Consider the following 13,937-nt stretch of genomic DNA (forward strand, 5'->3'; position numbering starts at 1 on the left):
GGAACACAAAAACCTGCAGAAGTACATGACTACTTGACACAAACACACACCAAGTTAAAAAAGGAAAGCTCGTTGCTTTTACTTTGCCTGGAATGTTACATACCAAAGTAAAAGCACTCACATGGTGGCAAGAACCAAATTACTGGATTTACTGAGTATGGATGCCAGTAATACAGAGCTACACCTGACTGTTTTTCCCAAGTATTTCAGACCAAATAGAGTTAATATATATATATATATAACATCAACAACAGTCACATTTACATTAACATTCTTCAACTGCTAGAATCTAAGCAGCAGGAATTTCTGTTTTGAATTCCAACTTCAAGGAAGTCTTTAGAGCAGGTTAGAAATATATTCAAATTCCAATAAAAGCCACGCTAATGAAATGCTTCTCGCTCCACTACACACTTACTCTGTCTCTATCCAAAAGACTATCACAGTCCTCTCAGTACTTAAGCAATTATCATAGCTTGGCTTAATGTAACAGAGCTAAGTCTTCCCTGTATCTCTTATTCTTGGAGTAAGAGAACACCAAGAGGTCAAGTGAAGACTTTTCATAAAGAAGTTGTCATTTTTTTTGATCATGTCCAGCTTCAAAAGCTTTTAAAGATAACTGTGGCAGACCATCCCTAATTTAACATCAACTCTATAAGCATTATTTATAGGCTTAATTGTATTTCCAGTACATAACACAAGACAGATACTTCTCACTTCTGTTTCCCTTAGTAACCACAAATATGAGAGCTGACTGCAGCACAGTTTGAGGGTCATTTCAAGAACAGAACAGGGAGAGAAAGGCTCCATTTTCAGATACTGATGCAGAAACTGAGTTATACAGTAAAAGGCACAGATCTACAGCAATTATTATAAGATACCAGGAAGTCAGTATTCAGTATTCAAGATGCAGCTTCCCTTTACAACTTTATTCTGTTATTTCTCCTGACAGCAACAGTTTAATAATAATGCTGAAAGCAGAGAACTTGCACATAATTATATAACTATTGCTATTTGTTTCTAACTAGTTACCTAAAAGTGAACCAGTCAACAGTTTGATTAGCTTGAAATTTCTAAGGAAAAAAAAGGCACTTAAAGGGAAAAAACAGTATTAGTACTACTAGCTAATTCCCTGATTTAATTTCTGTCAAACTAAACTATGAGATACACAGAATTCTAACATTAAAGGCAATACACATTACAGTTTTGCTTATATTTTGTAAGGCAACTTTTTAGCCTGCATTTGCTTTGCAGTAACATTCTAACAATAAAGCAGTAACTTACAGAATATTCAAGAGTCCCTCTAGGTTTTTGAAAAGACATTCGTCGCCCATCTTTCTTGTCTGGGGTCTTCTTCTGGCCAGCATCTGAAAAAAATTGAGGCAATGCGTGTGTTAAATTCATTTTCCTCTCTCAGTACTGTCACAGGCTGCTGACTACAGCCCCGTGGGCAGACATCTAATCCACCAGTTACACAGCTTACTCCTGCTGATTCCAACAGACACCAGCTGCTAAAATAGGGACTTCATTCCTCTGCAATGCTTTAAGAATTTGACCAATACAAACAACTGATAACTGGAAACCAACTAACTGCAGAAGTACTTGCTGCTATCCAAGAAGAGATTAATGAAGACTAAATAGGACATTGAACCCATCAGGGAAGAAACATTTCTGGAATTGCTGTGTTTGATTTTGTATCATACCCAGTCTGCTTTCATCTGAGGGGAGATATTTTGTCACTGTTTGATAATTACAGAGTATTTAAAGCTTTTTTATAAAACAAAGAGCATTAGTATTAAATTCATAATTATCCTATCTGTAGTTAACACACAGAGCTAGTAAATAAACACTAAAGATTCTACATAAATTGTACAAATGAAAAACTTATTTTTATTGGGGCACTGTATGTTGATGACCTGTTTCACAGGCTAAGCAAGCAACCATCTGTAACTAAAGTATGCTCTATTATTTTAAACTAACTGGCTTGATATTTATGATAATCACAATGCAGCTGTGTAGTTACATGGTTCAAAAGAAAGCACATACAACTCTAGAAAAGTGAGAGTTTTAATATCTGCATCTATACACACACACGGATTTTTTAAATTCATCTCTTCAACCACATGGCCTCCACCTTCAACAGTCAAGTATCTGCTATTAAGGAGCCCAAAATACTTATATGAATGAGACATTAAGTTTTCATGCTACAATGGGATTAGTTATACTTCCATTTTGATACATTCAAATTTTTTACCATAATTTACTCAAATATTTCAAGCTAAATTCAATAGAAGCAGGAAACCTTATAAAATGTATTTAAAAAATATTTTAGCTTGGCTACATTGAGAATAGAATATTTAGTATAATCCATTTAAGCATCACCTGAAGTACTAAGGAGACATGCTATAAACCAACAGCATCTTTAGTGCACTATTAGATTTAATTAGTATCACAGCTCTGACACTGGAAGAAACTAGACAAGTATCAGTACAACTTTCCTGCACTCCCTCCCAAATTTCTACATGGATAGCCAAAACTATTAAAATATAGAGGGTAGGGAAATCACAATACAAATTACACAGCAAGTTCTGCCAAAGAAGAAGAAACAAAATGAAATCTTGAAAAAAAAAAAAAACAAAAACGCACAAGAGAAAACCTACCTCAGAAATATCTTATATTTGCTATATAGGACAAGCTGCACAAGACAACAAAATAGTGATTTCTAGCAGACCCAACATAAATAACCTCCTGTGGTACTCTTTATATAGATAAAAAAAGAATATAAACTTTGGTCTAATTCATCGGTTTTTATATAGCATGAGGAATAATGCACCCATACCTAAAACTGATCCATGGATGGTATTAATTTTGATACGTTTTTATAGCTATGAATAACATTGAGAACTAAGCCTACTTCTAAAAAGTCTCTAGCAATTCTACAAACCTATACACTAATTCTGCACACTGCTATCTTCATTCAACACATTAAAAGGTACTTCTTCCCTTATTTACTAATAGCAGCTTTTTAGAACTTAGTTGGAGGAAACATTCATTTCTGATTATACTCATAGCGTTTAAACTTACTACAAATGTCTCTGAGGGAAATGAAGCCTACTCAGTAACAATAAAATACACTAGAAGTTTGTGTGTAGGCTTAGTAGCAGCCAACATTCTCCTCGTCTAGGTCAAATATTTTAGCAAATTTTTTACCTGACCTTGCAGCACAACAGGTGCCTCCACAGCAAGCTATAGAAAACCTAACAGTTGCTTGACTGTAGCTGTTCCAAATTTTTTAGCCCTTATCAAAGCTTTGCCTAATTATTTTCTTTCAAGAGCAGTCTGGGTCAAATAATCCTAAGAAAAAGAGAAAGGATGGAACTGAAAATAGACTGATCTCATCCAGGATGCCATACATGCCTTAATAAGCTATAAATGGAGAACCCTTATTCCAGAACAAGAAGTCTTCTTCCCCTCCTCCCCCACCATGCGATGGAAGGAAAGAAGCCCCATAGCACAAATATATGTACATTCACTTCAGTTGTATACAGCCCAATGTAGTTTGTGGGGATTTTTTCAACCCAACTTTAACTTTCTTTTTTCTTCTTACTGGTTCAAGTGTCTGAAGGCACCTTGCAGACAGGTGCCACTCAAGAAGTCAAGATAAATTATCCTCTCTCTCTCCATTCTGAGCAGCAGAATGAAGTTGTGCAAAAATACCCACTTCTGTTCCTTATGCCAGAAATAAGAATGGGAAATTATTTGTTCTTCCCAGCAGAAGAACCTTCACTGCTGCTTTAGACTTAGAATCACAGAATGATCATTAAAAAATCCTGAGGTGGGACCCACAAGGATAACTGTGTCCAACTCCTGGCAATGCCCTAGACAACATCAAGGGTTGCATCATGTGCCAAAGAGCATTGCCCAAATTCTGGCAGTCTTGGTGTTGCAATCACTTCCCTGGGGAGACCGTTCCAGTGCCCAGTCATTCTCTGCTTGAGGAAGCTTTTCTTAACACCCAGCCTAAACCTCCCCTGATGTGGCCTTATGGTGTCCCCTCGGGCCCTGTCACTGGTCAGAGAGAAGAGACCAGTGTCAGTCCCTCCCACTTTCCCCTTCTTGAGGAAGCTGTAGGTCTCCATGAGGTCTCCTCTTCTGCCAGCTGGACAGACCAAATGACCTCAGCCACTTCTCATGTGGCTTCCATTCTAGGCCTTTGATCTTCAGAGATTTGAGAGAACTCTGGTAACTTCAGGAAAGTATGACCCAACAGAGGGTAGGGGTGGGGAAGACAGGTCCCTGTTGAAGGCATCTTGTAAGAAAGCCAGGAGAGCTCCTCCCACAAGGTTTCCAGAAGTTTATAGTCTGCAGCTAGGGTTTTTGATGTCCCCCCCTCCCATATCTAAGGCAGTAAATCCTACCCTTCCCATTAGTGCCCACTTCCATTCCTTCAGTCTGTGAAGGCATTACCTCCCCCTCACTATATGGGTACAGATTCAAGTGTTTCATAACCTGACATGATGTGAGTCTCCTGAGTCAACAAGAGATGGAGGCAGGCAACACTGAGCTCCCTATGTGCTGACTACCCAGCTGGCCAAGCTACCAAAATCCACACCTCTGCCCACAGCCCAAGTGCTCGAGCTGTCTGCTCATACAGAACACATCAATTTTGACCTAACCTCTCAGAAACAAAACTAGAATGTATTTCAGCTGTGAAAATAGGTCAGAGTAGTAGAAACATGAATTCAGCCTCCCTGATGACACACTACAAAGCCTCTATCTGTCACTAAATGAGCCAGCTATTCATTTTTGAGGGCAAAGGAAATGAGTCTTCCAGCCATTCCAGTGCCCCTAGCATTCTAGGAAGCACATGCAAGCAGAAACAACTGCCAGCATAGAATGCAGTGGTCTAAAAAGTCCTCAGACCCAACAAGAGTCAGTCTGATGCTTTCATTTTACTTATTTTCCAGGTAACTGTTGCAGAGGTTCTCATTTTGTTAGGTTACATGCAACCATTACTTCATCTGCCAGCAGCAAGACAGTGAGGCTAACAAAGGTTGATGCTCTCAGACCACACCAAGAAAAACCTGACACGACTGACCACACTTAAACACAACCTCAAGAGTCAAGTAAGTTGTTTAACATGGGATCTGGGGTGCTATGTTATCAGAGCTCTTAGCTGTGCTGTTTTAGGCAGAAAGAAGACAAGACCTTTTGTAACAACAGGATTCATGCTTTAATTCAGGACTGGGTGGGCCTCCACAACAGCTTGAAACACTGAAGTCAAAAAGTGCATGCCAGATCCACAAATGACAAGAAAATATTTTAGCTAGGATTTAAAAGACTAGAACTAGAAAGATGCAGAACATGGTGTTCAAAATGACACAAGACCAATATTTAGTCTGAATACACAAGCTCAGTCTTGAGGTTAAAGCAGCATAAGAACAATTACATATAATCGTCCAACACAGAAAGGAGGACTTACTGTTCCAACATGCTTACACAGGATAGGAAAAGGGGGTTTATGGACATTATGTTTTAGGAAGATGCAGTTTTCAATAAGGCAGCTTTGACATTAAAATATTAAGTACTCAGTGGCATTCAACTCAAAACAACTGAAGTCAAATCCTAACATTTATAGCAGGCCTTCTATAAACTGCCTCTACGTGGCCCTGTGCCACTGAATTTTGGTTGACTGAAAATATTCTTGTGGCACTTGCTAGCTCAAATAATTATGACAAGAGAGGCATTTCTCATTCCTTAGTAAGCCATGTCAGCTTAATTGTAGACCTTCCATTTACTGTTCACTGATGCTTTTAGCACATCCTTTGGATTTCTGGCACTAAGAGTTGATAAAGATAAGGATACAAGCTAGGAAGTGCTTAGGAGGATCTTCAAGCTCTGCACAGAGCCAAATGTATTCACTTTAACCTTGTTGTCTGCACAATAAGATTAAATCTCAACTTGCAATGTTTCTCAGCTGCTATTCCATTCATTCCAATGTAACAAAAATAACTTTTTCCAGAGAAATAAATTGATAAACCAAGCAAGTATCCTCTGAGAAAAAGCAAAGAATCTGGATAAGTCCACAATTACTGCAAATGGTTTAAAATTAATAAATGAACTTGAAGTATCAAGCTTATTATGATCAAGAAGGTAAGAAAAAGATTACTCATCCACTGTCCATCAAGAACTGCACATTTGTGCATCAGATTTACAGGTATTTAAAAAAAAGGAAAAGGCAGCAACTTCATCAAATTCTTGTCTAGGACACAGTTTTTCACAGGATCTTAAATATGCAGCACATATGGGGTAATGAATCAAACCATGAAAAGTAGTCTAAAATATTTTCAAATACATCTTTATTTAGCAGTGCATGGAAACAACTCTCTAATTGATAAAACAGGAAGCACAGATATTACATCTTTATTAGATTAGCTCTGCTCAATAACAATTAGATCATTACAATTTATTCATAAAGAAACAAAAGAGATTAAAGTAGGAAATCTTTATATTCCAAAAGACCTGGTGACATGACTCTCCTAACAGCAGGGACTACATTTCAGTCAGCAAATGTTTCATTAACCCTCCTCCCCTCCTGCAGTTAGATATGCTTACAATAATTACAGGAATATTATTTACAGTTATGTTCCAACATCTTAGGAACCAGAAACAGAGGCCCTAACAGTAGCCTACAAGATACTTGTAGTCTGCAGTTTTTTAGCTAAAATGGTAGGCTTTCAGACCAAGGCAATGTCATAATGCTTCCTTCAGTCTCTTCTTGCTAAACAACTGCTATCTGTTCTGATTCAGTCTTTCCAAGTCATGCTCTCAAAACTCTTGATCCTTATCACTGCTCTTCACATGATGCTTTTGTTCACATTTTTCTCAAGCAAACCCCCAAGCTCAATGAATCTGAGACCTTGCTAATGTTGCATTAGCACGTCGAACACATCAAAATAGCTTTTTCCTGCAACAGATACAGTATTAATCCAAGTTCATTTTGTGATCCCCCTTACACACAACACTGTTATCCAGTCAGATGCACAGCATGTAGGCAGAAATAAATAAATTGATGATTTCAGGAATAAAAACAATTGAAGAGAAAAAAACTTAAGACAGGACACTTCTCCAGGTGGCGAGGATGTGCTCTGTTCATGATACTCCTGGTATGTACATCACATGGGCTTTCTTCTAAAATAAGATTTCACATTCAAAGTAAACAGAAATGCTTTAACAAATTTTCAGATTATGCCACATAATGTCTTAACCAACAGTAAGTTGCCTTTCCTGTTCGATTTACAATATACATGTATACACTTCAATACATCAGAAACCACCAAACTCCAATCTCCACCTTCTGTAAAATCTTTCTGCAGTACAAATACATCTTTTAATGGAAACTTGCAGAAATCTTGTCTGCACTACCGATATAGCAAGTCAACTTTTCCTAACTCACCACCTCTTTCAGATATTTAAGCCCATTTAGTCGAACATGCTCAAGCCTACCCAATATCATATCAACAGTGTGACCATCAAGCAGCAATATCAAGTTATGTCCTTACCTATCTTCAAGAATTTACCCTTTGCCTTATCACACTTCAGCCCATGATACCTACCCCTTTCTAAGAGCCCAAAGTCAGTCAGCTTATCCTGCTGACTTGTGCACTACAACTGCTCTGCTGACATGCAAATGGATCTGCTTTGGATGTGGAGTAATTCCCAGAGCCTCCATAAACATCTTACTGTACAGGTTTATTGCATTAGGTTTGCAGATAAGTGGGGGACCAGTCAACATACATGATGGCAGGGCTGCTGTTCAGCAGGACCTGGACAGGTGGGGAACAAGCTGAAAGGAACCTAATCAAATTCAGCAGGACAAGTCTTCTGCACAGGAAAGAAGAGCCCTTGGTGTTGTACAGTTGGCACAGCTCAGCCAAGGAGCAGCTCTGCAGAAAAAAAGCCCCAAGGGTCTTGGTAGGCAGAAGCCAAAACAGGAGACAGAAGCATGACCTGGAAACAAGGGGGATGCAACAGCATCCTCAGCTGTATTACTATGAACAGAGGTCAGCAGACTGAGAGCACACCTATTATCCTTGCACTGCAATGCCTTCGGAATACTGGCTCTAGCATCCCTCCCCCTGACCATATTCAATATAGGGAAGGCACAGATAAACAAAACTATTTTGGTGAAGGGACACCAAGGTAGTCGAGGGCTGTGAGAAGAGGTCAGGAAAACAGAGCCTCTCCAGTCTGAAGGAGAAGTGGTTTTGAAGGACTGTAACAGCAGCCATCCTGTACCTTCTACATAGCTTTCCCAGAGGTGTCAAGTTGACAGAGCCAGTCTCTCCAGTGATACACAGCAGGAGAACAAAAGGTAACAGACAAAGAAGAAACAAAAGTGCTTCTGAGTAGACAGAAGGCAAAAAACCCTAATTGACCAGTGCAGCTGTGTAGTTTCCATCTCTTGACATTTTCAAAGCAGAATAAAGCACTGAGAAACCTAGCCTGAAGTCATCACCTTGCCACCTTTAGCAGGGTTAAACAATCCTACTTGCAATTTGAGTTATCTGTAACTATGATTCCTTCCATTTTTCTCGCAGGCAATACAGATACATAAGGCCACCCCATCAAACCAAGCCAGAGGGAGATTTACACATATAACACAAGGTGTGTTGCTTGCTGATGAACAGAAAATTATTATTCATACATGTAGTGACCTGAAATGTTGCTATGAGTACGCAGGTTCTCAATAAAATATCCCCTTCTAAATTGTTTGAATGTTAGAAATGGAAATTAACCAGAAAAAATAAGATAAAAAACACAACTAATATAATACAGTAAAACAAAACTTCAATTCAAAATTAGTATATAAACTAAACTTCAGGTAAACATTTGATACATCAGAATCCTGCTGAACAGCAAAAATTGGATAAAGAATTGTGAAATATGTAAAAGATTCAGTGAAAAGGAGAGAAATACAAATCAGGAGAATGGAGAGGTATATTAATGAGATCCCAATGGAGTAGTTTTTAACACAGTACAATTGCACATCAGCAGACAAATTCAAAAGGACAATCAACAGCAAAGGCTGTGTAAAAGGACACACAATGAATTCTGAAGTTCCAAAGCTTGGAGGAAAAAAGCAGGGAAAGATGCAACAGTACAAAGCAGAACCTGAAGTAAAAGATCATTTAACATCACATGCACCAAGGGAATACTCAAGAAATCCTGTATGCTAGTAGCACAGAAGTCTGAAGAAGAGCTTGTGCATACATTAACATATCACAAGATGACTGAGTCACCAGCCTGATACATTCCAAGATCACATTTGCTTCTTATGCCTGTACCAACTGAATTATTTTCAGCCATAAAAGCAAAGCATTAGCGTCTTTGTAAAGGGTGTTGGTACATTTCATATGTGCTTCATCCGGAACAGTGTGAACAAGAAAACTCACAGAAGTGCGTCTCCCCAGTTTGAATCCTCTTCCCTACTTTATCATACACCTGGTAATTTCTTAAAAATGAAGTACTGAATAAAGATGAAAGGAGAAAGTAACCTGCCCTATATTTGCTTTATTCTAAGATTTTTAGAAAGAAAGATACTAACTTTTATAGCAGGATTTGAGAAATGTATTTTAAGGTGGCACTGCACATTTATCCTTCTAATGTACTGCTGCTGCCTTGACAAGCCACACACTTTACTGGATATACTGCGTATGGTAACCTTACCAATCAAGACTCCAAAGCTGGTATGAAAGAAATGTAAATAAGCCCATAGGCCAGATGGTTCAGAACTGAACAATCAAGTTGAACCTGAGGGAGAAAAACAACAACAACAAAAGTTTCAATAGAAGGCAGCTATAAGAACTTCCCTGACAGACTGGTTCAGAAGAGTCTCTGAATCACTGATTTTTATTTAACTTCTGTCCTTAATGAAAGACACACTGCAGGAAGTCAGCACTACCCATTCAGTGTATTTTCTCCCTCCATTAAGTGAGGTGAAAATATCTAGGAGGGAAGAAGCGTAAGACTCCAGGTACAAAAGTATATCCTCACAGATCAAAGGGTTATTCAGAAGAGAAGCCTTTTGAATACATTTACTCCAGCTTTCAGTTTTAAGTAGAATTGTTGTCAACATCAAATCAGGTCAGCTTACAGCTGTCCCAGCGATAGATCACTCTGTGTGAAGTTTTTTCTATTGTCCAATTTGAACCTCCTAAGCTAAAACTCATGGCTGCTCCTCCTCCTTGATCTCCTAGCACTGAGAAGAGTGTGTCCCTCTAGGTAGACACAGGAGGTAATTAGATTGCCTCTAAGTTGTTTTGGTCTCCCCTCAGCATCACTAAAGCCCAGCTCCCTCAACCCCTCCTCACAAGTTGCATGCCCTGTGCCCCTAGATAAACTGGCTGGACCCCCTGTAGCTCCTCAGCAGCTCTCCTGAACGTGGTACACAAACCAAAGAGCACATTCAATGTATAGCCTCAGCAGCATCACAGAAAAGAAGCAAAACCATGTCACTCACTGCTGGTCACACTCTCCCTACACAGCAAAGCAGACTGAAGTATGGGATGCACTGCTAGTTCATTTAAGTAAAAGGTTTGTATAGATGAGACTCAAATTAAACTGAACCTTCAAGTTAATTCTGCAGAAAAGATAATTCTTAATCACACATTGCCCAAAGCCTTGAGTTGCATCCCAAAGCAACTAAAACCACATTTAACTTCAGCATGCTAACATCTACAGTACATAACAATAATCAAGAAAATGACACCACCATTCTAGCTAAAGTTTCTAGGTAAATCCAAGCTTGAATACATACATATTAGCTCATCCTATAAAATACCAACAGATTATATTTAGAAGTTATATTCCAAAGCTTACAGGTATTTTTTAAAAAAGAAAACCTTTACACTCTGACATTGAAAGTGTCTTTACTAAAGCCAGATGTTTTCTCTTGGCTTTCTGATTATATTTGCATTTTTGTCCTCCATCACAACCATTAAAAGACAAAAAAACTTTATAAAGTTCTTTCACTGACTAGGCTGCTGACACAAACAGTGTAAACCGGATAAACAGGTTTACAGCCTCCTATGGCACTACTCAGTCTTCCAGTGTGTACTTTCTCCCTACCAAGAAATACTATAGACTGTTCTGCATGTGTCCAAAGAAGTGATTTAAAGCACAGCAATTGAACAGACCTGCCTCCTTGAACTTGGAAACCTGACAGAAAAGCTGTTCAACTGCTCAAAAAGACAAGCATGAAAACAGTAAGGGCAAAATTATTAATATTACATTAATTAAATTGAGATACTTCGTTGTAGAAGCTAAAAAAGGTTGCTTTTTTGTTTCAAAGAATTTGAAACATGGTTTTAAGGCATTTATGAAGCACTGTTAACAGTTCTTAACAAGTAATTCACACAGTCACAACTGAACCACTCAAACAAAAACCCTACCAAAAAAAAAACCCAAAAACCAACCAACCAACCAACAATCCACTGAAAGCCCTAGGTGGGGAGGAAAAACTACAGTAATAGGTAGGCCTGGATTCAGGACACTGCAGAGACTGAGCATTTAGAATCTGCTATTAAGTCTTAAGCTAATGCCAGGGGACCCATCTCTAATTAAAACAGAGGTTTGATTTCAAATGAAGCATTGTAATCATTGTTACAGCTTCCACAGCACCCATTACCAGGGCACAGGTGGTTTGTAAAAGCCAGCAAAATGCTCAACAGAAGAATTCTACAGTCACAAGAATTTGTTTTTGCCCATAGCTGACAGAAACCCTGTGAAGGGGAAGGCAGCACAGGAGGGCCAAGGTCTACTTGCCTTGCACATACTTCACCTAGGTGAGGAAAAAGGTGCATTAAAGTCCATATACACAGAGACTCACCCTGCATTCTAGAACTTGTCATTAACACAAATTTTAGGCATTATATTATGAAAGCATCTGTGAAGATACATTTTCTGCTCAAAGCTAGAGGAAAAGAAAATGCAGAACATTATAGCACTGTGAGTTAAGCCTTTCTCCCAGAAGAAGGGAGGAAAATAGGGCCTTTCCCTCCAAGAAATCTCATGTATCACAGGAGACACTTTATACTAACAGCTGAACACAAGGCCTTGTAAGAGATTAAAAGTCCAGAAGATGCTAAAGCATTTTACTGCTGTTTTGGTTCTGCAAAAAGAGTGTAAGCAATCTTTGTCAAAAAGTCTTTAACTATTTGCAGAGACCTTATTCAAGGCACTTCATTTCACTGCTGAGAAACAAGTTATAGTCTCTATCACCCCCTGGGTATGCTACGGGGAGGGACATGAAATAAATAAAGAGTGGCAATGTAAATATAGCCAGTTACAAATTATCCTTTCTGTGCAAGAACTGTGACCCAATGCACACAAGGAAAAAACATCTACATCTGACTGGCTGCACAGGCATTCCTATTACCTTGCCTACCACACTGAGTAGCAGACCTAGTTTCCCTTCAAGGAAAACAACTATTTTACTCTTCCATAATAACCTACAATAACAAAGAAACTTAATGTGTTTTAATATTAATTTCAGTAGAGACCTGACTTCAACTTCAACTAGAGACTATAACAAATATTCATTCATCTACTTCACACAGAGCTTCTCAAAACAGGGAAAAAAGGGAAAATACTTACTATTCCTTGTACACTCCTCTTTATTTATTACAAAGCACTTTCATAAATTTAACTTCATATTTTGTTTTCTTTCCAAGCAATCATTAGATCATGCTGCTCTTACTAGTTATGCCATGACTTGTTTTTAACTCCCAATCCATAGCATTACCTCTCTAAGAGTTCTCACTGTGTGCTCCTCTTCTGCATGAACAAGGGTGCGTGCGTTTACTGACCAACCCTCCAGTTTTCAGTGTATTTCTTGCCAATGTAAGTGCTTACATCAGATACTTACAATACCTATACCATCAGCCACAACAGCATTATCAAGAAAAGGGGTGACAACAGCAGCCCTCTTCCTTCCAGGCACAGGACAAGGAGCCACCTACTGCTGTCTCCTGACTGACCTGTTTGGCCACTGAGTGGCAGAGGTACTACTTCTGCCCTTAGCATCCCCGAGCCTACTTCCCAGTAATGCTGCCCGTTCCTCGGGAGCACCCGGGAGGCAGAAGCAACCTCGCAGATAAAAGACATCGCCAATTGAGGAGCTTGTGCTCCAGGTGCTTTCCTACACCCTAGTCTGCAAAAATGCCAGGAAAGGGAAGTTAATAAAGGAAGTGTAGGAGTTGTGTCACGGAAATCAGGAAGACGTTCAGTTGGTTTGCTGCCTGTAGATGCAGCTCCGCTGCAACCGCTCCGTGGCGCGGCGCCGGCAGCGCCCGGCCCCGGCCCATGTGCCGGCCCTTCCCCGCCCGCCCCGCGCCCCCTTCCCCCGCCGCCTCCTCCCTCTCGCCCTCCCCCGACTGCCGCTCGGAGCCGCCCGGAGCGGGGCACCAGCCGCGGTCGGTCCCTCTCCCGACCGGCTCAGCTGCGAGCCCGGCTGAGAAGGGACCCTGTGCCCCGGCTGCTCCCGCTTCCCGCCGAAGCCCGCGCACTCCAGGAAGGCTCGGGAGGGGCGAGGAGCCGAGCCCGCTGCTCGGGGAGGCCCGGGCCGCCCGTTGCCCGCCGTTACTCCCGGCCACCCCCGCGCCCTCGGCCCCTTCCCCAGCGGTACCTGGCGTCGACTTGGCGGGGCCCGGCTCCCCGCGGCTCCGGCCATCCTGGCACCGGCCGTGGCGGAGGCCGCCGGGCACGGCGCCCCAGAGGCGGCTGGCGGTGCCGCGGAGCAGGCGGCCGCCCTTGCCGGTGAGGGCGGTCAGCGAGTCCATGGCGGCGCTACCGGCCGGGGGGCGCCATGGCCGGGCCGGGACCCGCGCGCCGCCGGCCCGCGCCGCAACTTGGGCAAACTTTGGGGCGGCCCCGCCCCC

At 40.8% G+C, this 13,937-nt stretch overlaps 1 protein-coding gene across 12 annotated transcripts in view; it reads right to left on the reverse strand.

The window, feature by feature from the left end:
• Positions 1–13,937, reverse strand: part of OXR1 (oxidation resistance 1) — a 355,200-nt gene that overhangs the window by 61,923 nt on the left and 279,340 nt on the right. For 10 of the 12 annotated variants that reach the window (XM_071421385.1, XM_071421381.1, XM_071421378.1 and 7 more), the window contains one exon: positions 1,282–1,364. In XM_071421385.1, coding sequence (XP_071277486.1) covers positions 1,282–1,364 — 83 coding nt within the window. Of the gene's footprint in view, positions 1–1,281; positions 1,365–13,684; positions 13,875–13,937 lie in introns of those variants that run through there. The other 2 variants (XM_071421389.1, XM_071421390.1) reach the window with 2 other exon arrangements.

This window comes from Agelaius tricolor, unplaced genomic scaffold, assembly GCF_023055355.1.
Source record: "Agelaius tricolor isolate 1412-34295 unplaced genomic scaffold, bAgeTri1.0.p SCAF_2, whole genome shotgun sequence".
NCBI classification, from domain to species: domain Eukaryota; kingdom Metazoa; phylum Chordata; class Aves; order Passeriformes; family Icteridae; genus Agelaius; species Agelaius tricolor.